Source organism: Oncorhynchus masou, chromosome 27 (assembly GCF_036934945.1).
Source record: "Oncorhynchus masou masou isolate Uvic2021 chromosome 27, UVic_Omas_1.1, whole genome shotgun sequence".
Classification (NCBI taxonomy): Eukaryota; Metazoa; Chordata; class Actinopteri; order Salmoniformes; family Salmonidae; genus Oncorhynchus; species Oncorhynchus masou.
In genome coordinates, this window is record NC_088238.1 from 22,478,666 (window position 1) to 22,505,347 (window position 26,682).

At 43.3% G+C, this 26,682-nt stretch overlaps 2 protein-coding genes across 2 annotated transcripts; both read right to left on the minus strand.

The window, feature by feature from the left end:
• Positions 1–4,386: 4,386 nt before the first annotated feature.
• Positions 4,387–6,854, minus strand: LOC135515800 (myogenic factor 5-like). Its single transcript, XM_064939537.1, has 3 exons — positions 6,336–6,854; positions 5,049–5,124; positions 4,387–4,702 (listed from the first exon to the last, which is right to left on the minus strand). The coding sequence occupies exons 1-3, from the start codon at positions 6,783–6,785 to the stop codon at positions 4,509–4,511; spliced, it is 720 nt and encodes a 239-aa protein (XP_064795609.1). The 5' UTR covers positions 6,786–6,854; the 3' UTR covers positions 4,387–4,508.
• A 5,777-nt stretch (positions 6,855–12,631) lies between these two features.
• Positions 12,632–13,665, minus strand: LOC135515801 (myogenic factor 6-like). Its single transcript, XM_064939538.1, has 3 exons — positions 13,153–13,665; positions 12,861–12,954; positions 12,632–12,763 (listed from the first exon to the last, which is right to left on the minus strand). Exons 1-3 carry the CDS (start codon positions 13,663–13,665, stop codon positions 12,654–12,656), a joined length of 717 nt encoding a protein of 238 aa, XP_064795610.1. The 3' UTR covers positions 12,632–12,653.
• Positions 13,666–26,682: the final 13,017 nt, after the last annotated feature.

Genomic DNA, 26,682 nt, shown 5'->3' on the forward strand with positions numbered 1-26,682 from the left:
AGTAATGCCGGAGCTCAGTGGTCCTTGTAAGATGGTGGAAGGAAACTCAAGCTGAGGATGTGGATTTGCTTGCCCCAGCTACACTGACTATATAGAACATAGTGTGTATCGGCCTACTATTGTGTTTGTCAAAGGGAACACAACTAGACAAACCAGGCTGTGTGCTATTATAAACTGGGTGGTTCGAGCCCTGAATGCTGATTGGCTGAAGCTGTAGACCGTATACCACGATTATGACAAAACTTGTATTTTTACTGCTCTAATTACATTGGTAACCAGTTTATAATAGCAACAAGGCACCTCGGGGGTTTGTGATATATGGCCAGTATACCACGGCTAAGGGTTGTGTCCAGGCACTCCACGTTGCATTGTGCCTAAGAACAGCCCTTAGCCGTGGTATATTGCCCATATACCACACCTCCTCTGGCCTTATTTCTTAAATATATTCCCCTCAGATAGAATCAAAGGAATATTTCCATCGGAAATGTCTAATTCATAAACAGCGACTCACCCTCACAATCCATCTATCCATTTAATCACCTCTTTTCTCATTCCACGGGGCTAATGAACTGAGTAATGAGGATGGAAACGCAAACTCGTAATTAGGCATCACTGATGAGAGATCAGTGAAATATGTTAATGTCTGTCATTCTTATTTTGTAAAATGAATAGATCTCAGCTTGAATTAATAAATCAGTAGGATACACGCTACAGATACCTTCATATAGTCTAGAGGGCTTGTGCACAAGCTACAGAGACTGGGCCATGTTGTGGTTGCTGACATTTGAGCCCTCAGGAATTACATTGCATTGCATTATATGCATCTTTTATTTTTTATGTTTTTTATTTTACCTTTATTTAACTAGGCAAGTCAGTTAAGAACAAATTCTCATTTTCAATGACGGCCTAGGAACAATGTGTTAACTGCCTGTTCAGGGGTAGAATGACAGATTTGTACCTTGTCAGCTCAGGGGTTTGAACTTGCAACCTTCTGCTTACTAGTCCAACGCTATAACCACTAGGCTACCCTGCCACCCCTAATCTCATCCAATGTCATCTTTGTGGACATATGAATCCTGGCTACAAGTCATTTCCATGATCACAACCTTTAAATTCAACTGAATGATCTGATGAGTCGAACGCAAATTAAGAACAGCATATCTGTCATATGTATTCACTGTATAACACTAAGAAATTCACACTTATATGGCTGGTGTGAATTGATGTGTTTCTATGTAATACTGGAACACAACACTTACTTTATAGCCAGGTGAAATCACATCTTCTCTGTCTCTGTGACAACAGACTTCCAGATGCAGGGGTGGGTGGGGGGGGGGGATGCCAGACTTTACTCTGTAGGGTGGGTGCATTGCATGCATGTGATGTGATACCCTGTTGGTCTGCCGTGGCAACCTAGAGGTAGAAAACGTTGCTTTTGTACCACAGACACTTGGAAGCAGGTGATAAAACAATACTTCATATGATTCCACATAGAAGCAAAGGAAGAAGGAAAGGGTAGACTACAAAGGTTATGTTAACTTAAATGATGATACAGTCTACTATACAGAGGAAAAGCATGGAAGATTCGACTGAAGCCTTTAGTATAGTAGTCTGTCTGGCACCAGATCTGGAGGTCTTCCAGTCACACCTCACTGTGTAGTCACGTGGGTAGCGTCAGCCAGGCTAATAGAATTGTATAGACCCAACAAAACAAAATAAATACATATTTTTCATTTAGGCAAGTTAGCTTGCTAACTCATTGATCCTGCTTTGTGGTATATCCCTCTGGTGTCCCAGGTTTAAATCAGTCCCAGATTAGAGGGGACTTTATGGTTTGAGGTCCAGATTTGAATTTTAGGGGTATATACTATTATTAACGAGACACCTAGCTATAGCCTAAAATCCCACTGGGCCCACACTGGATGAATCAACGTTGGTTAACCAACGTAGAATAGACATCTGTGCCCAGTGGGATAAATTAACGTGGTGTCTAGATTACGCACTCAAAGGTATGTCCTCAATGAAAGGGCAATAGTGTCACGGCCGTAGTTCAAGGAAGACCAAAGCGCAGCGAGCGTACTTTTTCTTTTTTTTTTTTTTTTTTTTTTTTTTTTTTTTGTAAAACTGTCACCAACAAAACAAGAAATAACGACCATGATGCTGACCAAGGCTATAGTGCCCCTAACAAAGACAACTTCCCACAATGACAGAAGGGAAAGGCTGCCTAAGTATGATTCCCAATCAGAGACAACGATAGACAGCTGTCCCTGATTGAGAACCATACCCGGTCAAAACGTAGAAATACAAAAACATGGAAAAAAGAACATAGAATGCCCACCCAAATCACACCCTGACCAAAACAAATAGAGACATAAACAGGCTCTCTAAGGTCAGGGCGTGACAAATAGTTAGCCTTCATAATGACAAAAGTGTTTGAATTGTATTGAATTGATGTGATTATAAATCACTTAATGTGGTTAAATATATTTAATGTAAGAGTCTGTCAGCTAGCTAACCTCCTCATAGCCTCCTCATAATTTGAAGGAGGGATTTGCAGTGAACATGAGGAAGACATTGGCTCCACTTGAGCACGTGGATTTTGGAGTTTTGATGTAGCCTACAGAGCAATTGAATTGTTAACTGTCTTCCTTTCATCCCAACCGGTCCCGTTAGAAGAGCCCAATATCTGTCAAAAACCTACAGATGTAGGATCTTAATTTGATCACCCTGTTGCTGGAGAGATTTCCTGCAATCCAGGAAATGTAAAATGTGTAGTGTATTTGAGGTTTAAAAAGGCTTCTGAAGTTTTGTCATTTCCACCATGAAATCGCAGACTTGATTTTCCCTTACGAAAAATGTATCAACCCTTACAAAATGTCCATTAATTATAAAATTAATTATATTAATTATATGCTGCAGAATAATTTTCCTGGTGTAGTAAACTGGCTAAAATTAAGATCCTACATCTTTATCAAATTGTCAGGTAGTTATTGTTTAACTGGAATATGACGCAAACAATATCACAACCTACTTATTAGATAAGCAATTTGAAAAAGCTATGGAGTCATGAGAGCATAAGAAGTGACATCTCAGAGTCAAGTATTAGAAATACCTCCCTCTTGTGGTAATAGTGTATACTCACTATTGCAAATAATGGCTTTGGCTATTGTGAGAAATGCCAGAGTACTTTACATTAGAGTGATTTGTGTCAGGCTACGTTTAGTCCTTACATTGTCCAGGTTGGAAGAGGAATCAAATTGAAATAGATGAGTGATATCCTAAAAATAAGGTACTCGATGCAAATTCCGCCCGTTTGTAACCTTGGGTCAAACTATCTGTTGATGTGGAAAAAATATTATATATCTTGTCATCTCATGATGTCACATGTCTGGTGCATGAGTGATTTATGAATATATCCAAGGTTCAGCCATGGAAAATTACTTCAATGCGTAGGGAGCTTCGTAGCCAGCGGTGTGGCTTACTGAAATAGAAGCCCTCGCTGGTATGCCTGCTATGCCACAGCTTCGTGCCACAGAGGCAGTGTTTAACTACTAACCCACTCGCCACTGAGTCTCTCCCTCTGGTGTCACAACAGGAAGGTGCTTGTCATAAATATGAAGACTTAAGTGTCTCTCGAAGGTTGTGTCATGACGAGACAGGTTTCTATGTTTTCACATGGTCGTGACTGTGTGCTGTGCTGCCATAGGGCAAGTGATACAGGAGCTACATCACCTGTTGGTTGCTCTCAAACCCAAGTCAAAAAAACGTTTGATTTTACTGTCTTCTTCTATTATAAATGTGCTATAAATGTGAGGGAAATCCTTCTAACCTAATGGGGTCACAATACAACAGGAAAAGGACTGCAACGCTTTGATTTTATGAGCTGTAGGCTTTGATGACACGCAACATATGATACTAGTAACCCCTTCCCCTCCCTTACACACAATGTCAAGTGTTACGTTCAGGCCATTTGTTCAAAACCATAGTGTTTAGGGTGTAGTTAGGGGTGTTAACAATGAGAAACATCTGTTCCTAAAGACAAAACAGGTACACAAACCCTCTCTCCTCCCCTACCTATCTCCACCCACCACACCAACACTATGACCAGGAATGGAATGCAAGCTACTCTCTCTTTGGTACTCACTCTATTTGATAGAATTAACAGCATTTACACCAACAGATATGGGAACTCTAGAATTATTGAAACGTTTATTGATCATGAGAAACGTGAAGCTAACAAATGCAATAGCTTAAATACAACTTGTTTCAATGATGCATAGGCCTATATTAGGACAGACGCATGAAAAGGATCAATTAAATATGTCACAGTTGGTATTTATATTGTTTAAAATAAATGAACATTTACAGTACATATTTACAATCTTATTTACAATACAAAGGTTGGCAGGTGTTGATCGATCTTAGCCATCACCGAAATAGGAAGTCAAAGTGGTATGCGGTTAAAGATCAGGGCCATCAGATTATTTATATTCTAATGCAGGTCATCTTCACAATACATGGTACACAGGTCTGGTCCCGGGGCTTTCTGGAGTACAAGGCTGGGAGTCGGTGCTAGAGGGCGAGAAGGTAAGCATATCTCTGAGCCCTGCTGGGGCACTGGCATCCACCGAGGAGAGGCGATCTACTATGCTAGAAAGGCAAGCCAGGCTGGAGGCACCAGCACCTCTCTCTCCAGAGCTCACTAGACAGGACAAACAGGGGAAGGACAAGGTCAGTCAAGATAATGAAGATAGCTCATCTTATGGATGAGATCAGTTTACTACCATGTCTCATCGAGTCAATTTATGGTTATGGTGAACTTCAATGGAAAGGCAGAATTAATCACATAACTTGTAACACCATTTGTGTCTTTGTAGTACGAATCAAAACAAACGAAAGTAAACCTGGCAAGTGTTACAATACTCAACATACACAGGTTGTAACCAGACCATAGCCTTACATAAGCCCATTACATGTATTCATTAGACTATGTCTATACGTTTACATGACATAACAAGCAAAAAAACATATTCATCCATTTGTCTTACCATTCTTAGTATAGCTGTAGTTGTTGCCATAGCTTGTGTTCATCTGAGGCCACACAACAGGAATGTTACAGTCAACCTACAAGGAAACAAACAGAGCAAACTGACGTTAGCACAGCACTCATAACAAAGCACGTGACACGTCACCTTTCTACGTTTCAGACATTTTGAAGTGTCAAGTGCATTTTCCTCAACTGAGGTTTGTAAATGGTGCACAACAAAGAAATCTATACTAAGACATATACTAAATAAGATTAAAATATGGGTACATAATGTAACCCTTGGTCATCGTGCCAGACTGATAAATCCACAGTGTTTCTGCCTGTCTGGCTAGGGTTCTTTATTTCACAGCCACCTCAGGGCCAAAGTTGCAGGCTACTCCCATGATCTGCCCGGGCTCTAGCCGTGGCGAATCGATTGTATCAGTGGAAGCAACACCAGTTTGTGCAAGATGACACTTTCTCCCAGTAAATCTGCAGAAAATCCTGGCAGCGGAGGAGAACATGCAGTCAGGATGGAATGCAGAAAAGCACAGTCTTTCCTGCCAGACTTCAGTAAGGTGGATTTAGCTGGGTTTATTAGGCTGTAACGTGTACAATGGTGGGAAAGCCATTACTCCATCCGCCATCATAAAGATCCATTCTATTATTTAGCATTGCATCACCTTCTAACCACTGTTTTGTAGAGCTGATTCTAATCTTGACTGGCCAACTGAGTAAGTATCATGCATGCACTGGGGTAATATACATGCACCAAACACACCAATGAAAAAAAAGGATAGCATTTCCAGGTGAAACATAAAGCATAATGCATATATAACACTGCAAAAGAGATGTTTGCATTAATGATGCAGCCAAAGAAGATGAAATGCACAAGGGAACATTGTAATTGAGATCCCCCAACAGCACAATCAGTGCAAGTCTATTCAATAAATATTCTACATTTGAAGTGAGCCTATTCCCCTTCAGATCCAGGGAGATACTCTAAATGCAAATTAGATATGGCATTGTAATATCAAATTATTACAATATGCATGCTCAGAGACATCGGAAATTAAGCTACTAAGCTAGAGTCCCAAACAAAAGCTTTTTAACTCAAGATCTTGGGAGATGCAACAAGACAGAGGCTAACAGGAATGTGATCCATCATGCAAATATAGTACTCTGAATTAGTCCAATGAGGGAAAGTGTTTCAACAGACACTGAACTAGTAGGACCTGAAAAAACCTCTGATGAGGAGACAGTGAGAGAAGCTGTATATGAGTCCGTGTGTTTCTGGTCTCAGTCTCACCATGCTGTCGGAGCAGCTGGACGAGGGGCTCCCAGGTTCTGAGCTGCTCTCCCCAGGAAGGCCGTAGTAGTTCTCCACATGCTCATGGAGCAGCTCCTGGAGGCTCTCGATGTACTGGATGGCGTTGCGCAGGATCTCCACCTTAGGCAGCCTCTGGCTGGGGTTGGCTGAGGTGCAGCGCCTCAGAGCCTCGAAGCCGTGGTTCACCTTTTTCAGCCGGCGTCGTTCCCTCATGGTGGCAGCCCGCCGCCGGTCCACTGTGCTGGACTTACGCTTGCAGGCCTTGCAGGCCCACTGAAGGCAGTGACCCGCCTGGTGAGGAGTCCCAGGGACCCGGACGTGCTCGTCCTCCTCTGAGCCGTCCAGTTCCCCGGGGCAGAAGTCCAGGTCCTCTGGCGAGGAGGCACAGGTGCTGTCATAGAAGACCTGGGATGGGGAGAAGACATCCATGGCTGGGCTGTTGTTGTGGTTGAAGAAAGGAAGGAAATAACTCTCTGCTTTGGGAGAGCAGTGGGGTGAGAGAGGAGACCTCTGAGTGATATGAGGGGGCTGCTGCCATGGGGCCCCCCTTATATGCCCCCAGTCCAGAGCCCAAGGCCCACATTGGCCAGATCTAATTACCATGCCCCATTGGCCCAGGCAGGCTGGGGTTAGCTCAGCTCTCCGCCCCACCCGCTCCCTCACACCCAGTACCCTGCAGAGTTCCCCAAATCTGCACTCCCTGGTGTTTTCCCACTCATTACACCACTACCTTAACCTTTTCTGTAAGAAACAGACCTATTCTGAGTAAAAGTAATGGTTGGTGAACACCAATAGTTGAACAGGTAAATAATTTACCTCTCAGATCTGACAAAATAGTACTTTTTCTATACCAATTTTTAAATATATACACTACTAATATTGCAATGGGCCAACACTCAAAATCTTACACATATGTGTGATAATAAGGGAGATTAGTTTTGTTTTCTAAAACTGAGCAATAGCAACGAGGTGAACCATGTACAAGAGTTCGCAGGCCAATTTTATGCTTGAGACAAATAGCAGCGTTACAGATGCAGCCCAGCTGCAAAGGGAGGTGTAACATTTCAAATCATTCACATTGCAGCATCAGAGCCTCATTCACATTGCAGCGGTAACTCCTCTAACCGGTCCTAACTCATCATTGAAGGTGTCATACACGGGGTGTCTGTGTTTGTTAAATCTCATTAAAATAGGTAATTGAGCAATTAACACGAGGGCTTCAATTCGTGAATAATTTGCAAGCTTACTGTCATAGCCAAACATACACCATAATTAAAACCTAATTATATCAAATTATATTCAAAACAGACCGGCCTATACATTTAAATATGTACATATAATTGCTGCATCTAGAAAGGTCTCATAATGTCTAATAATGTATAGTTGAGGCCCCTCTTAAAATACCTGTATCGCATTCCATCCTTGATTAATTTTACTCAAAAAAATTAGAAATCTGGCATTACAATTGTGTTCATTTTTAAAACATTCGGCTTGTAATACATGTTAATAAGCATGCTATATTCATTATTTAAACTGCATCTCGAAAGAGGCCGCTGGCGCCCGAACCACATGTGCATAGCCTAATTAAGCATGAGAGACTAGCTAGAACAAACACTGATGAATAGCCATGATGAGCTGCCTGTTTCAGTCGTCGGAGTAATTATTCGAGCTTTGTGTTTGTTGACACCCTACAAGGATACAATGTGGATATTTCTCACAACGTGTCAAAACGTTTGTCCTCCTCTATCTCTGGGAACCGCGCACACCTAAGAAAACACCCGGGTACCTGCCACGGAATTGCCGTCCGAGTTTGTATTGGGCACAGCTGAAGAAGACATTGGCATGAGCCTGGCCCTCGATGCTGCCGATGAGATCAAAGGCTATATTGACTGTGAACAACCCCAACAATATGGACAAGGAGAAAACCTGGCAACAACCGACAGCTAATTGAGCCTATAGGATACGATTGCACCAGCATATGGTGTTAGTGGCGATACATCTAGCAGAAGCCTATGCGCTGCTCCAGACGTTGTACACACTCACTCTGACTGTGATCTGAAGTGCTAGTGGTGTCTCTTGGGAACTAGGGGGTTTGTTTTTTATCGCCTCTATTCCGGAGTTGTTGTCAGGGGTCAGAGGCAGAGTTAAGTGTAGGGCATTAGCTGGGATTTAATGTCCCTTTTCCCTCACGTGTGAAACCCGTATTTCTTCTAAACTGCTTAAACATTGATTTCACGTGATGTTGTGGCCTTCCTATCCGGTCTCCATAGGTGTTATATATCAAATGTTCCATAAAGGTTTATTTACCACAGATTCTATATGCCATAGATGGAAACGTATTTTTGTTATATTTCTGAAAGATGTAGAGTATGGTGACAAATCATCTCAATTTTGTCTGATGAACAACATGTTTCAGACTGATACAACCATTTACATCACACTTGTGACACATTATAATCCTTTGTATAGTATTTCACTTTTCCAGTTAACTAATGTTTGTTTTTATAAATGGGGGGCAGCCCATGTCTTAAAGTAACTTTCTAGTGTTTCCAGATTTCTATGAAACATGACCAACAGTTAGTTACAATATGAGTGAAATCGTTTTCCTTCCTAAACGTGTAATTATGTATGTTTAAAAGCATCTTTACCATGTTGGAATTGTGTGGGTGTACCTCAGCAACAGAATGTTGTGGGCATATACTGGTCATTAAAAATATTCATGCAAGCATTAAAAACAGTAATGTGCGTAGACCGCTGATTGGCCAACTCATCCTTCTTTAGACCACTGATTGGCCAGCTCATCCTCCTCAGGAATATGACATCATACTCTATGAGGAAATAGCAAGCATTTTTTAAATGGTCTGTTTGAGATAGAAGTTTGAGGTGGGGTTTTTGAAGTGTTTTTTTGGGGGGTCTAATTTAGGCTTTAGCCACAAATGCGAGAATTGGATGAGTCAACAAGATTATTCGGGTATGAGTAAAGATTATTTGGGTACGAGTTAACAGAATATGAACTTTTAAAAGTGAGACTTTCACTGGACAGTTACTTCAGTGAGTGCATTAGATCATATCACATGACGAGAGCTTTTGATTGGCAACACCACTTGTCTGGCAGGGAGTTGCAGTGTGCTGCCAACTACAATGTTGCAGGGGATCATTTCGTAGCAGGATATTCTAGGAAAGCCAGAAAAATCAAGGCATTTCTCCCAAAGGCTGATCCTCTCCTATAAAATCTCCCCTTTCATCGGCCTTGACTTTTTAAACACATCCTCCACAGCAAAATCCATTTTGATCGCATCATAAGTGACAAGGAAATCTCTGTAAAATTGCAGGCCGATGTTGTCTACTAACAAGTCAAATGGCGATAATATTTCATACTGCACTTATCCTCCATTTAAAACACCCAGAGAGAGGATTAAACAATTGAATCTCTAACACCTAACTTATAAAGACTGTATTATACATAAATAAGACAGTAATCATAGACATTAGTATACGAATCTCATCTATTAAACCCCAGACTGATCAATTTGCATTTAAATCTTAAAATAACAGGTCCCAATGAAATTACGTCCCTCTCAACATAAAGGTGGTAATTGCTATTTTCCCAAGGTTTAGGTTTCAATGTTGAGCAGGTGGTAGATTTTGGTCGAACATATCAATGATATTATCCAAAAACAAACAGTAGATTCACAAACAAACAGTAGATTCACAAAGTCATTTAGCGGGGGGGGGGTCTAGGAGAGCCTTAGAACTCATTTGGAAGGAAGACGCTGGACAATTCTCATGGACACTGGGAAACAGGCTCACAAACTCATTGTGAGAAAGCTGCTTCGGTCCCATTAAAACAACATTACTGTTGGAGCTAGTTTCAGTTTGGTTCAGTGAGAGAGTCAGAAGTAAAAGGAAAGATGTGAAGGGACTTTGAAGTACAGGCCCTATATCCTTTGATAGTACTTACTGTATCAGGCATCACTGAAGTGCTCATTTAATCTATGTTTAATCACACTAGAAATAGGAGAATTGTGTGTTTTGACATTGTGTTTTGGATAAATGTTGGTACGTTGGATATGCAATCTGCTGTTTTGAGAAATCACCCAAAACGTACCCTACCCTAAAGCCTTTTACACCTTTATACAAAGACTGTATGGTTAATCAATTTGAATGTACTCAGCTGCAATACAAAAACAACACAGCACAGAGACCCCAGTGTATCTCTACTATGGCCTCTTTTTCAAATGACTGTTGGATGAGTCACTAATAAGTTGTGTGTGTGCTTGGGGTCATGAGGCAGTGTGAGGTGTGTGTATGTGTGTGTGTGTGTGTGTGTGTGTGTGTGTGTGTGTGTGTGTGTGTGTGTGTGTGTGTGTGTGTGTGTGTGTGTGTGTGTGTGTGTGTGTGTGTGTGTGTGTGTGTGCGTGTGTGTGTGCGTGTGCGCGCGTGTGCGTGTGCATGTGCGTGTGTGTGTGTGTGTGTGTGTATGCTTACATTTGTGTGAGGACTGAGGGAAAGGCAGACAAAACAACCTGGAATCAGCGGTGGATGTAACATAATCAACAAAAATCCGGGATGCTGAAATTAGGCTGATATTTTACGTTTGTTATGACATGTATTAATTTCTGGATGTTCATCATCCATTTCTTATTATATGTTACAAATTACAATTCGTATGAGATGTTACAAATTGCCATTCGTACAATATGTTTTGAATTTAAAATTCTTATGATATGTTACAAATTCCAATTTGTTGTGGCTAGCAATATGTTACGACTAGTCTATGACACCAGGCTGGACACACAGGGGTCAGCAGGGCAGTGTGTCAGCCACAGAGACCTGAGAGGGAGAGGAGCAGTGCTCACTGTGATGCAGGGTTAGGTCAGCACAGCAATGCAATGTGGGATCATAAACAAGTAGGACTCCCCAAGTCAACACATGTAGGAGAAAGAGATCACCCTATCAAACATACATTCAGGGAGTCCCTTATAAACTATGTGTAAACATTGTTCTAATGTGCATGATCAAACAAGTGATCATGAATTAGGATCTAATAGCTGGCTGCACCATTGCCTCCTGACCAAGTTTCCATGTCAAAGCATATCTGAGTTTAGAGGTGACAAAATAATGATAATAATAGTAATAATATTTAATAATATATATATTTAAAAAATACATTATTTTCCGAACACCTAGCTATCCTAAAATGGGCACAATAATTGTATTTCGCTCTGGATAAGAGCATCTGCTAAATGACTAAAACGTAAATGTAACGCTACTGAAGTGGACCAGGCTAGCTCTCTGCCAGCTGCAACAAAGAAAGGAGCCCAGGCTAGCTCTCTGCCAGCTGGAACAAAGAAAGGAGCCCAGGCTATTTCAGGGCTTTTTTAATGGTCTTCTAATAACCATGAATACTGGGGGAACTTGTGGCTGATGCTTGCATGTACAGTGTCACATCTCTATTCAAATTCCACATGATCAAGTGGGTTAGTGGGGACATTAGGGATATCCTCGGATATCATTATGAGACCTGAAAGGTATGGCTGAAAGTTTGTCACATAATAAGAATGACATATCTGCAAAGAGGTTGAACACAGTATGACCTACCTTAAGTACCCATACAAACATACATTAAACTATAGTATTTGGAGTGAGTCGTCTAATTAAAAAACTGGTACAACATAGGATAATTCAAAAATGAATACCTGAGGTTTTAAATGCATGGTTTTCATGATAATATATTATACTATATGTGTCAAGGATGTATAGTGTATAAAATGTAATTTGTAATTATATCAAAATGTGTAAAAACTGAATTCTTCTTAAAATACCTGACAAGTATTTAAAATAAATAATGAAGTGCATAGATAGTGATGAACAAAACAAAACGTGTAGATGCCTTGTAAGATACAATGCTTACAATTTATTTGTTGGTCAGTTCATATAGAAATACTCAAATACAACAATGAATCTCTTGAGGTTGAGAAACACAGCCTTTTATATGTAAAATAAATTAACTTGTTAATATATTATAAAATATTTACAATTATCAAATGTCCATTTGGAAATAAAAGATTATAGTTCCATTGTTGTCATACTTTAGAAATATAATATTGACCATTCATACAATTTAAAAGAAAACAGTGACTACAAAATGCCCGTTAATTTGTACAAATGAATATAAGTAAATGGAAACTAAAACATATGATTAAAAGAATTGAAAATAATTTCGAAATAGACAATGGAAATATGAAATGCTGATGTCGCTTATACAGGCTACAAAAAAATCCAATAAATCAAGCATTATTTTTCCGAGACTTCTTCGTTGCAAGTCGGTTTCTCTTCACTTGATATACTGTCAACGATTGATGACAGGCGAAGAAGGCTGGTGGACGCTGAAGACTCCGTAAAGCCTGAAACACAGAAATCAAATATATTAGATGTACAATCAGTTGATGAGTTGCAAAATAGCAATTTAGATCTAATGTACTATTCATAATTGGTTCCAACCTTCTCTCTGATTCGTCATTGGTGCATTGGAATGATCAGCTGAGGTCTGCCAGTTTTGACAGTTCTTCTTCCAATGGTACTCCTTATTGGACGCCTTCATGTACACACACATGTATTAGCTTAAGTGTCTACTAACACACGAGTTATTATACAAAGTAGTAGGCCTACAAGTATAATGCACAGTAAGATATTTATCTTTGTGGCAATTTTCCCTTTAAGTGTAAAGCCAATTATTGTACGCATAAAGTGACATGAAAAATGCAGATGCAAATATTTCTCAAATGAAGCTTACATGGTGTTCTTTCACGTTATAGTTATATGAGCCATTTTGGGGCGTTTTTTCTTGCTCATCCAGTGTATGCAGCAGGTCCTGCAATTGCTCGATGTAGTTTATGGCGCTGCGTAAAATCTCCACTTTGGGCAGCCGCTGGTTCGGATTGGGCACGGTCTTTTTCTTCAACGCATCGAATGCTTCATTGATCTTCTTGAGCCGCCTTCTTTCCCTGAGAGTCGCCGCTTTGCGCCTGTCGGTTGGTGCAGACTTTCTTTTACAAACCTTACAAGCCCAGATGAGGCACTGTCCCTCGCAGTGCGGCTGAAGACCCGGGGGAGCGAGGACATGCTCCTCTCCACTGCTGTCACATCCAGTCTCTGACGGATCCCCCCCAGGTGACAACGGGCTGTCATTCCCGTGGTACAAAGGGGACACCCCCGCCATGTCCAAGTGCTGCAATGGTCCATGATCTCCCTCGAGATAGCGCAGATCGTTGAAGAAATAAGTGCTGGTCTCAAAAAGTTCCACCATACTGTTGTACCCTCGCACGGCCTATGTTTTGACAGTGGGACACTGCATGGCATTTAAATAGCCCAGTGACACAAGTCACCAGGCTTATATATAGAATGTGAAACTCTATCCAACGCTTAGCTGTCGCAGTGCATCAACCTTTTTTTTCTCAATGGGTTTTTTTTTTACTACCAAGCGAGTTTGTGTAGAAAATAAATAAGCGTTAACACCTCTCAATGAAAGTTAAAACGTCACTTCAAACTTATGACAGGTGTTTTCAATATCTGTTTCACAGTGAAATGGTAACATACTGTACCAGTGCCCATTTCAACTTCTCAACCTGCAAGATAAATGTCAATGTAATCTTCAGGCCCTCTGCAAGAAGTTGGCTCCCCTAAGCGGAACAAATATTGTCCCTCAACTGACTTGCAAAGTTCCAAAAACATTATGTTCATAATCTATAGTAATAATAAAGTAGGTCTGTTCTTGTTGACTTGTCTTATCAAAACCTTTCAATTGTGAAGCCCAATTCTGAAATTCTACAGTATAGCCTATTACATTTCAAAGAAACATATCCTAGACAGTGAGAATGGTTAAGTGCAACTGTAACTTGTGGCATGTCCAATCATAAATAGATATGAATGTGCAGTCAAAATGACACATGTGGTATCTTGGTGGTATAAATAGATCTGGGACTCATTCATCTTAAATCCATAAAATAGATGAAAGCCTTCTCAGTGGTGCTATGTGGCCTTTGACATTTTTTTTTCTACGATCGGCAAAGTCTGCTTCTCTCAGCTGGGATACTCATGGTCGCTGAGGGCTCCTGTTTCTGCCTGGAGGTATGGCATCCATGACATGTGCCAAGAAATTAGCCAAGTACATTTTTGACACCCTTCTGGCCACTGTTTACCATTTATAGTATTAGGGTTGGGGTTAACTGAACATTCATGAAACTATTATGTGTGTGTGTGTGTATGTGTGTGTATGTGTGTGTGTGTGTGTGTGTGTGTGTGTGTGTGTGTGTGTGTGTGTGTGTGTGTGTGTGTGTGTGTGTGTGTGTGTGTGTGTGTGTGTGTGTGTGTGTGTGTGTGTGTGTGTGTGTGTGTAATATCATACTGTATGATAAGCAGTGCATTGAGTACGTTCCAGATCAGTGTGTACTGTACTGTTGTGCAACCACTCTTGGTTAAACCGTATGAATGTCCCATGGATGTCACACTCTGGCTCTGGAATCCCTGTGTCAGTCAGTGACACATCTTCCTGGCCCATGTCAAGTCATCTCTTCTAAACCCATTTGGATAAAATATCCCTGACGTAAATTACCCAAATTAAAGTAGATGTCAATTTCTGTTGAAATATTGCCCCTCAAATATACCATTTCTTCTACATATTGTATCCGTGACCCTCCATCAATCCATGCCTCATCCTCTACACTATTCTATTGTTCTACAGCTCTGTTCCAGCCTGTAAATGTACTCATCCCTCCCAGTAACTGACACTTTAGGGAGCGCTCCTAATCCTGCTGGGGTTTCGGGGTTTGTTGATCATTCCAACATCCTCCTGGGATCAGCAGCTGCCCATCCAGGACAACAGGCCGGTTGGTCCTGGCCTGTTCAATGGGACTACTCTACTGCAGTCAGGTCTTCTTTCACACAACCCCAGGGACTCTGAGCTGAAGGCCACGGTCAAGGAGAAGCTGCAGATCCACTTCACAATAGATTATAAGTATGTTTATAGGAGGAGAATGGATTGTGTGGATGAAATTAACTCAATTTCAGAGGTAGTGAAGATGTGAAAGTGAATTATGTAAATGAAGACGTGATATATTTCCACAGTAAGTAGTAGAGGAAGAGCTGTCGTCTCGATCACTGGATATACAGTATATGGTGAGCAGTTCATGACATGTATGCCCATTCCGTTTTGTTTACAAGGGTCTGGGGGAGCAGTCACATGTGGAAGCCAATATAGATTTGATTGGTTTCTTGCTGACAGATCACCAGATCATGTCGGTTCCTGTCTTGGACTTGAGGAAAGTTTCTCTGCAGAGATAGACTGTACACAATAATATCAATTTGGAAACCACATTTTGTGAAAGCAGGATGTACTTTTCAGCTAGGGCAGATTTGATGATTCCACATAATTTCACATTTCACGTCATTCATTTGACTGTTAATTACTATACAAATCATGATTGAACTTTTACCCCATTTTTCTCCCCAATTGGTAGTTAGTCTTGTCTCATCGTTGCAACTCCCCTATGGACTCGGGAGAGGCGAAGATCAAGAGCCAAGCGTCCTCTGAAACACGACCCTGCCAAGCCGCACTGCTTCTTGACACACAGCTCGCTTAACCCGGAAGCCAGCCGCACCAATGTGTCGGAGGAAACTCCGTACAGCTGGCAACCAAAGTTTGTGTGCATGTGCCCGGCCTGCCACAAGGAGTCGCTAGAGCACGGTGGGACAAGGACAAGAACATCCCGGCCGGTCAAATCCTCCCCCAACCCGGACGACGCTGGGCCAATTGTTTGCCGCCTCATGGGTCTCCTGGTCGCGGCTGGCTGCGATACAGCCTGGGATAGAACCCGGGTCTGTAGTGACACCTCGCCTTAGACCACTGCGCCACTTGGGAGGCCTTAATACAAGTTAAAACTTTCTTGGTTGAGTGAAACTGTGTGACATTTCCATTCTAGAAAAACAAAAACAAATCACAATTCCCGCACCTGAAACACAACTAGGAGTTTCAATCAACATGATGTCAGTTGAGCCACGAGACTCTAGTATCCTTTATCAATGTACATGCAAAGACAATAAACAAAGATCTCTTGCTGAGCTGGTACCAGATAGTTGGTTGAATAAAAACAGTGTTCAGACCCTGTAGATGACTTCATATTGACATTTTAGTCATTTAGCAAATGTTCTTATCCAGAACGACTTACAGTTAGAGCATTCATCTTAAGATAGCTAGGTGAGACATCTAAGATATTGGTTCACACGCTGTAGTATGCAGTGGGGATAATGGGACACAGACCTGTTTCAGTGCTATAATGAAGGTTCAGTTAGTTGTGCAATAGTCAGGATGGGACAGATGTGCTTGGTGGCTGGAGAGGACAGGAAATACTTCCTTAGCCTCCATAAAGGTCTGAGTTCTCTCCATAGCCTCCTCTCATTGTCTATCACAGACAAAATTGTGTCAGACAGAGTTCTCTGCTAGATGATGTTGATGGTGTAGATGGTGACTTGATCCTCTCAGGCCTGGCACTGTGGTGTCACCCCGGTGTCCTGCTCTCCCCAGGGCTACCGTGTATCCTGCAAATGCCCATAAATCGCCGCCAGTGTCAAGGGGGTGACGTTTCAGCTGTCAGGGAGAATCACGGGATACCCTGCCAAGAAACCCAAAGCGCAGGGAGGGTCTAACTTTTCTGGTGAAGGGGGACGGATACAGAGAGGAGTCGAGAGGGACTGCAGGAATCTCAAGACCCAGAGAAGCAACAGGGGCGATCAAGTCAATAAATCTTCAGCGTGAACTCAACATTTAAAAACACAGAACACTGGAGACCAAACGGGCATGTGAATATGGAATATGCTGACATGATAAGGATGTGAATTGACCTGAAGAAAATCTCATTATAGCGCCATGACACATTGGTACAAGAGTCCAGGTGCCACCAGAGGAAAATAATGTGAAAAGGATACAAAGCTGTGTTTCTGAACTGATGACATTACGACATTTTAGGTGGTTTAGCTTCTGTAGTTCAACCTCAATCAGTCAAATGACTATTTCTGGAGGAAAAATCCAATAACTGCCCTGGAACTGAGTATGGTGTTGCATCACTCGACATAACAGAGATAATGTAGTGAGTTCAGAGTTGACTGTTGGTCAATTGCTCCGGAGTGAAGTTTCCTCTAGATACAGATCTAGGATCAATTACCCCTCCCTAATCCTAACCTTAACCCATAGTGGGGGTAATGCAAAACTGACCCAAGATCAGTGTCTATGGGCAACTTCACCTTACTCCTGGTCTGTCAGTGTTTGGAGGTGTGATTTACTTGGCTTCAGGCCACTCTCTGACCTATGATAAACTTGAACCTACAGTATGGTGTGTTGTGTACAGGGAAATGCTCACCTCGCATGGCATTCAGAGACTCCATCTTCTTCAGAGGTTAATAATTGACCAGGTACATCAACAGGCCTCTTCCTCGTCATGTCAGTAAAGCCCCCACAACATGCCCAGAGTACTGAGAGAGAATATCATATAACAATATCATATAACATATCATATAACAAGAAAACACGACTTATACTTAAACTCACATTTTCACACTTTCTACAAAGTGATGTGAAACTTTCAACCATCAAGGCATGCTTCCCTTACACCAGGTCACGTTACTGGAATATTCTAGTGTATTTGTTGAGCTGTTAACAGTAACCTCGTGCTGCTGTCCTCTTCTTCCTTATGCAACATGGTCAATTAGGCCAGTATTAGCCCCCTCACCAAAGACATGGAGGAGATTGCCTTACAGGAGGATATAAATACACATGACAATACCCAGAGCTGGGCCTGTTAGCACATACGAGAAATCTGCAGAGAGCTCAACTAATGATTGAGGTGGAACGTTTACACTGCCTTGGTCCAATCCGCTCTCTCTCTTTTTCTGCATTGGTCCAATCCGCTCTCTCTCTTTTTCTGTATTGGTCCAATACGCTCTCTCTCGCTCACCCTCTCTCCCTTCTCTTTCCCTGTCTCTCTCTCTCTCTCCCATTCTCTCCCTGTATTGGCTCGACTCTCCCTCCCAACTCCCTCTCTCTCTCCCTCTCTTTATGTCCATGCTGGTCAGGGCATTAACAAGATGTTTCCACATGGTCTGTATGTTCTCTGAGTGTCAGTTAGTTGGTGAGAAGGAGAGATCTGGAGGGGTGCTGACACAGGGGTCATAACCAGGCTTGAAAATTAACATGAACTTTGGGGACTTCATCCCTCACCGACTCCTCTCTCCCTGCTTGACCGGACCTCCTGGCTCAGACAGACTACACAATCATTGGGCTGTTTTAGAGGAAGCCAGAACCCAGCGTGACTGACACACCGTATATTACCCAGCAGCCTCACACGGTCACACCTGGGATTTGACTTAGTCAATGAGAGGTTAAGTGGTCTGGTCATGGACACGATGACAGTGTCTCACCTGGGGTCATGAACCTTTGACCTCCAGGTCATCAGCCCCATCGGCTTGGTGACTAGGCTCGTTAATGTTTGGGAAAGAGGCCCCATCTCACAATGAGGATACAGTATGTAAACCAGGACGTGTGAGGTAGAAGTTAGATGTTATAATGTTTAAATACACCTTCTATCCTCTTCATCCATTGACCGTTTACAGTTTCCTAGTTTCATAATTCAAAAACATCATCAACGGCATCACAAACCTGTCCCGTGAGGTATTGTCATCTGTCTCCCCTCACGTTGCCAGGGGAGACAGCAACCGGAGACACGTTGGATGTAGCGCTTCACATTGGCAGAAGGTCATGTTTGTACTAGTCCGCTCTCTCCTCTTCTAAATGGCCTCAAACCATTTCACCACAGTTAAAACCCCTGTCCGTCTGTCCCCTTATGAGGCTCGGCAGGGGGATCGGTCCTCTCAGATACTGTCTGCACAGATTACCAGGCTGCAGTTGTGTGGGGAATCGTCTTAAAGCCTAATGCTGGTTCTTTGTCTGAATGGAGGGGAATAGGCAGGATCACAGTCTAACAGCTGCCCTGCCCAGCTCATAGGAGAGAGTGGAGCCAGACCTGGAGTACCACCAGTCATCTCTGCTGTCACACAGGGGCTAAAGCACTACACAAACATGGGCTCTCCTCCCTGAACCAGCCCAGCTATGATGCAGCGTCCCCAGAGACTCTCAGGGCTCCTTCCCCGTCTGTGGCTACTGATGATAGCATCTCTTCCCAACAACAATCCTAAGCCCCGGTGCCTGGCTCCCTCAAACACAGACCCGTGTCAAGTGTACTTAGAAAGCAACAACAGTGGTGCAGCCAGCGACGCGGGGCCAGGGCACACTGTTTCTTAATGCAAAGCAAACAGACGGGTCTTCTCACTGGCGGCCGTGGCAGCGCCAAGAGCTCTGGGTCATCATCGGGGGCTTGAGTTTCAAAGCAGAGGGGGAAATAATGATGCCATCTGCATTCTCCCGGGTGGACGAGGGGGATTCAGTTCAAAGAGCCCAGCGGCTGAAGTGCATCAATTAGCGAGCGAGAGAGGCTGGCGCAGGCTCCACATGCTGCTAGCTAACTCTCTATGACCCTCACAGTCACAGCATTACACTATGAGGCTGTATCATGAGAGTGTTGCAACCTGGCCATGGACCGATCATCACGGACCCACACAAACTGTGTGTTACTGACGGACTGGCTCATCTTCCCAGAAGATGGAGGCTAAAAATAACAAGCAACAGAACAGAACAGGCTACTGTACGGAGGACGAGAGGAGGACATGTATCATATGTCTTTTGACAATCCACATCACCGGTTATGTCTCCGTCGACAGTGTGGACAGGACTCAACAGCTTGTCACTTGACAGACAATTCTGATTTAGTCTGGACAAATCACATTCCTTGCTGATTGATTCTGTCCTCATTCAGCTGAGTGATGGATTGTGGGTGTTAGCCAGTGGCTTGTGTGTATCCAGACACGGCCACTCATGTGGACTTAGAGGGGTGGTCATTGGGTGCTGGTCTTGACCCCCAGACGAGACGCCTTATCTGGACAGAGGGGCAAGACGTTAACCCCCTACCCCCACCCTGGCCTCTCTTACAGTTGAGACGATATGTGTAAAGCACATATAACTACTATATGTCATGAACAGTACTGAGAAAGTTTATGAGAGACATATTTCTCAAACCATACATGGCTGAGAGAATTGGCTTGTAATCAAAACAAAGGGCATCAGCAGAGCACTTTAATGACACTTGGGTGCTTTGTAGCAGTGTGCTTCAATGTAAACGGCTGTAAAATGATCTGGTGAGACATTGCTATCATTAATATCACTCTGCCGGGGGGAATGATGATGTAGCCAGCGATAAGACCGAAATAAATCCAATCACCAGAGAACGTGTGACGGTCGCCATAGCAACCACCGAGACAATGGCCCCCAATATTAGTTTTTCTAGAAGTCAGTAACCCAGTATACCGTTTTGGTTACAATGAAAATCAGCCCTAATGTAGGCATGGGATAAAAAGCAACAACAGGCTTTGTAGAATAAACTCACATGCTCCAAGAGAAACTAATAGGATATTGACAGATGTCAGTGTTAAAGACTGAGGAGAGGGCTACCGCTGTCTTGTGGAATTGGTTATATCAGGTCCATGTCATTAAAACAACAGCTACTAGGGCAATGAGGCTTTAGTTGAATGGATGCTAGAATATGATAGCCATAAAGCCACTTTTGGTAAAGAACAAAGTAATATCTCCTAAAGCAGTGATGGTCTTTGAAACAGAAAAGCCTTTTTAAAACATTTTCACTCAGGGTACTCCACTCAGGGTACTCCATTCATTTTGGGTCGACTAACTTCTACAGTGTCCCAAAGGCAAACTAAGCATTCTGGCTTTGAAGATTACATCTTTTAGTTTGACCAAATTCTCTTCTTAAACATTTTTTTTATTCTGATTTTGAGCCTCCATTACCAAAATATAAAAATGGTGTAAAGCGTGACGAAGATCAAACGAGGAAGTTAATTATTCACTTTTACCATGATTTATCGATTTATTTGTCTCTCTATGACATGTTACCAGTTCCCAATAGGTGGGTTAACTGACAACGTCACAAAAACAATCCACACGCCTCAATGGGGCAGAAGTCAGCGTGTTGTTGTGATTCTAGATGGCCAGACTGCTAGCAACACTGACAAGAAACTGCCATGTGGGGAATTGTAAGTGGCTCGTTTCATCTTGCTCTTGATACCAGGTCTTGTTTTGAGGTGTTTTCACTGATTTCATGCCAATGCTAATATTGCAAAAATGTGTTAGCTCTCTAACCAACAACTTTGACGATATATTTGAGAGACAACAAGTGCTCATTGTGCATATATATTTATGTTTTCAATAAACATTGGAGACTAAATATTGTTTACATGCTGTCAACATTCTAAGCCAACCCTGTCTGTTTTGCCCTATAGTTATGTTGCTTGCGCACACGTCGGTTTTGTTACTAAACAACCAACTTTATAAGTATAAATATAAATGACCCTGCACTAAGATGTTGATCCCTCTAAATCCCTGTCTAAAAAGTCTGGTAAGTGGGCCTGCTCTGCCTTGTGATGGCTATAAATGTAATCTGAGTTACAATTGATCCATATAATGGTGATAAATGGCTAAGTGCTGAAGCCCAGCCCATCCAGATGTGTGGTCCACCAATAGTAAGAGTATCCCTGGATTCCCACATTTGACACTCACATGAATTACACTCAACAGGTTGCTCTGGAAGGGCCTAGGGAGCCAGCCTGCATGATCTAACTTTACTGTCCAAACACAGGACGTGGTACTTGGGGATTTGATGATGGTGTGGCGAGTGAGTGAGGGGAGTGTGCTTGCATGTGTGTGCTTGCCTGCGCTGGCGGTGTGTCCGTCTGTCCGTCCATCCATCTGTCTGACTGCGTATGTGTCTGGGAGGTATGCTGTGCTGTAGCCAGGGCCAACTGCAGCAGGCATGGTAGGCATTCCTCCCTGATGGTGAGTGTTGCTGTTGGCAGACAGGTTCTCCTGGATGGTGGGTGTTGTTGTTGACAGACAGGTTCTCCACGTGCTGCAGGAAGGACCTCTTGCAAACAAATCTAAAAACATACAAGAGGAGGATAGGATGGATCAGTATCCCAACTCTTAGGTGTCCTAGAGACACACACACACCCATACAAACACATACATACACACACAAACACATACCACTCATCCTGGATGTCACCCCCACCTGTTTTAATACTGTAAAAGCTCTAGTGTTACTGTGGTGGATGTTATTAGATATAGTGTTACATACCGGTGTATAATTTAAGTGCAGGAGGGTGTGTAGGAAAATGGACAATAAGGAATTATATGGACAGGTGATAATAGGACTGCTATGATAGTGAATACTGGGACTGAGTCCAGTACAGGGTGCAAAGGAGAGACAATGGAAAAGCCTCATTCTCAGTGCTATGATAGTGAATACTGGGTGGGTCCAATGGAAAAGCCTCATTCCCAGTGCTATGGGTGACAGTCCAGGAGGAGAGACAATGGAAAAGCCTCATTCCCAGTGCTATGATAGTGAATACTGGGTCCAGTACAGGGTGCAAAGGAGAGACAATGGAAAAGCCTCATTCCCAGTGCTATGATAGTGAATACTGGGTCCAGTACAGGGTGCAGAGGAGAGACAATGGAAAAGCCTCATTCCCAGTGCTATGATAGTGAATACTGGGTCCAGTACAGGGTGCAGAGGAGAGACAATGGAAAAGCCTCATTCCCAGTGCTATGATAGTGAATACTGGGTCCAGTACAGGGTGCAGAGGAGAGACAATGGAAAAGCCTCATTCCCAGTGCTATGATAGTGAATACTGGGTCCAGTACAGGGTGCAGAGGAGAGACAATGGAAAAGCCTCATTCCCAGTGCTATGATAGTGAATACTGGGTCCAGTACAGGGTGCAAAGCAGAGAGACAATGGAAAAGCCTCATTCCCAGTGCTATGATAGTGAATACTGGGTCCAGTACAGGGTGCAGAGGAGAGACAATGGAAAAGCCTCATTCCCAGTGCTATGATAGTGAATACTGGGTCCAGTACATGGGTGCAGAGGAGAGACAATGGAAAAGCCTCATTCCCAGTGCTATGATAGTGAATACTGGGTCCAGTACAGGGTGCAGAGGAGAGACAATGGAAAAGCCTCATTCCCAGTGCTATGATAGTGAATACTGGGTCCAGTACAGGGTGCAGAGGAGAGACAATGGAAAAGCCTCATTCCCAGTGCTATGATAGTGAATACTGGGTCCAGTACAGGGTGCAAAGGAGAGACAATGGAAAAAAGTGCCTCATTCCCAGTGCTATGATAGTGAATACTGGGTCCAGTACAGGTGCAGAGAGACAATGGAAAAGCCTCATTCCCAGTGCTATGATAGTGAATACTGGGTCCAGTACAAGGAGAGACAATGGAAAAGCCTCATTCCCAGTGCTATGATAGTGAATACTGGGTCCAGTACAGGGTGCAGAGGAGAGACAATGGAAAAGCCTCATTCTCAGTGCTATGATAGTGAATACTGGGTCCAGTACAGGGTCCAGTACAGGGTGCAGAGGAGAGACAATGGAAAAGCCTGCAGAGAGACATTCCCAGTGCTATGATAGTGAATACTGGGTCCAGTACAGGGTGCAGAGGAGAGACAATGGAAAAGCCTCATTCCCAGTGCTATGATAGTGAATACTGGGTCCAGTACAGGGTGCAAAGGAGAGACAATGGAAAAGCCTCATTCCCAGTGCTATGATAGTGAATACTGGGTCCAGTACAGGGTGCAAAGGAGAGACAATGGAAAAGCCTCATTCCCAGTGCTATGATAGTGAATACTGGGTCCAGTACAGGGTGCAGAGGAGAGACAATGGAAAAGCCTCATTCCCAGTGCTATGATAGTGAATACTGGGTCCAGTACAGGGTGCAAAGGAGAGACAATGGAAAAGCCTCATTCCCAGTGCTATGATAGTGAATACTGGGTCCAGTACAGGGTGCAGAGGAGAGACAATGGAAAAGCCTCATTCCCAGTGCTATGATAGTGAATACTGGGTCCAGTACAGGGTCCAGCAGAGGAGAGACAATGGAAAAGCCTCATTCTCAGTGCTATGATAGTGAATACTGGGTCCAGTACAGGGTGCAAAGGAGAGACAATGGAAAAGCCTCATTCCCAGTGCTATGATAGTGAATACTGGGTCCAGTACAGGGTGCAAAGGAGAGACAATGGAAAAGCCTCATTCCCAGTGCTATGATAGTGAATACTGGGTCCAGTACAGGGTGCAGAGGAGAGACAATGGAAAAGCCTCATTCCCAGTGCTATGATAGTGAATACTGGGTCCAGGTCCAATGGAAAAGCCTCATTACTATGATAGTGTGCAGAGGGTGCAGAGAGACAATGGAAAAGCCTCATTCCCAGTGCTATGATAGTGAATACTGGGTCCAGTACTATGGTGTGCAGAGGAGAGACAATGGAAAAGCCTCATTCCCAGTGCTATGATAGTGAATACTGGGTCCAGTACAGGGTGCAAAGGAGAGACAATGGAAAAGCCTCATTCCCAGTGCTATGATAGTGAATACTGGGTCCAGTACAGGGTGCAAAGGAGAGACAATGGAAAAGCCTCATTCCCAGTGCTATGATAGTGAATACTAGGGTCCAGTACAGGGTGCAGAGGAGAGACAATGGAAAAGCCTCATTCCCAGTGCTATGATAGTGAATACTGGGTCCAGTACAGGGTGCAGAGGAGAGACAATGGAAAAGCCTCATTCCCAGTGCTATGATAGTGAATACTGGGTCCAGTACAGGGGCAGCCTCATTCCCAGTGAGAGACAATGGAAAAGCCTCATTCCCAGTGCTATGATAGTGAATACTGGGTCCAGTACAGGGTGCAGTACAGGAGAGACAATGGAAAAGCCTCATTCCCAGTGCTATGATAGTGAATACTGGGTCCAGTACAGGGTGCAGAGGAGAGACAATGGAAAAGCCTCATTCCCAGTGCTATGATAGTGAATACTGGGTCCAGTACAGGGTGCAAAGGAGAGACAATGGAAAAGCCTCATTCCCAGTGCTATGATAGTGAATACTGGGTCCAGTACAGGGTGCAGAGGAGAGACAATGGAAAAGCCTCATTCCCAGTGCTATGATAGTGAATACTGGGTCCAGTACAGGGTGCAGAGGAGAGACAATGGAAAAGCCTCATTCCCAGTGCTATGATAGTGAATACTGGGTCCAGTACAGTGCTATGATAGTGAATACTGGGTCCAGTACAGGGTGCTGAGAGACAATGGAAAAGCCTCATTCCCAGTGCTATGATAGTGAATACTGGGTCCAGTACAGGGTGCAGAGGAGAGACAATGGAAAAGCCTCATTCCCAGTGCTATGATAGTGAATACTGGGTCCAGCCTCATTCCCAGTGCATGATAGTGAATACTGGGTCCAGTACAGGGTGAGAGACAATGGAAAAGCCTCATTCCCAGTGCTATGATAGTGAATACTGGGTCCAGTACAGGGTGCAAAGGAGAGACAATGGAAAAGCCTCATTCCCAGTGCTATGATAGTGAATACTGGGTCCAGTCAAAGGAGAGACAATGGAAAAGCCTCATTCCCAGTGCTATGATAGTGAATACTGGGTCCAGTGCAGAGGAGAGACAATGGAAAAGCCTCATTCCCAGTGCTATGATAGTGAATACTGGGTCCAGTACAGGGTGCAGAGGAGAGACAATGGAAAAGCCTCATTCCCAGTGCTATGATAGTGAATACTGGGTCCAGTACAGGGTGCAGAGGAGAGACAATGGAAAAGCCTCATTCCCAGTGCTATGATAGTGAATACTGGGTCCAGTACAGGGTGCAAAGGAGAGACAATGGAAAAGCCTCATTCCCAGTGCTATGATAGTGAATACTGGGTCCAGTACAGGGTGCAAAGGAGAGACAATGGAAAAGCCTCATTCCCAGTGCTATGATATGATAGTGAATACAATGGGCCTCATTCCAGTACATGATAGTGAATACTGGGCAGAGGAGAGACAATGGAAAAGCCTCATTCCCAGTGCTATGATAGTGAATACTGGGTCCAGTACAGGGTGCAAAGGAGAGACAATGGAAAAGCCTCATTCCCAGTGCTATGATAGTGAATACTGGGTCCAGTACAGGGTGCAAAGGAGAGACAATGGAAAAGCCTCATTCCCAGTGCTATGATAGTGAATACTGGGTCCAGTACAGGGTGCAGAGAGACAATGGAAAAGCCTCATTCCCAGTGCTATGATAGTGAATACTGGGTCCAGTACAGGGTGCAGAGGAGAGACAATGGA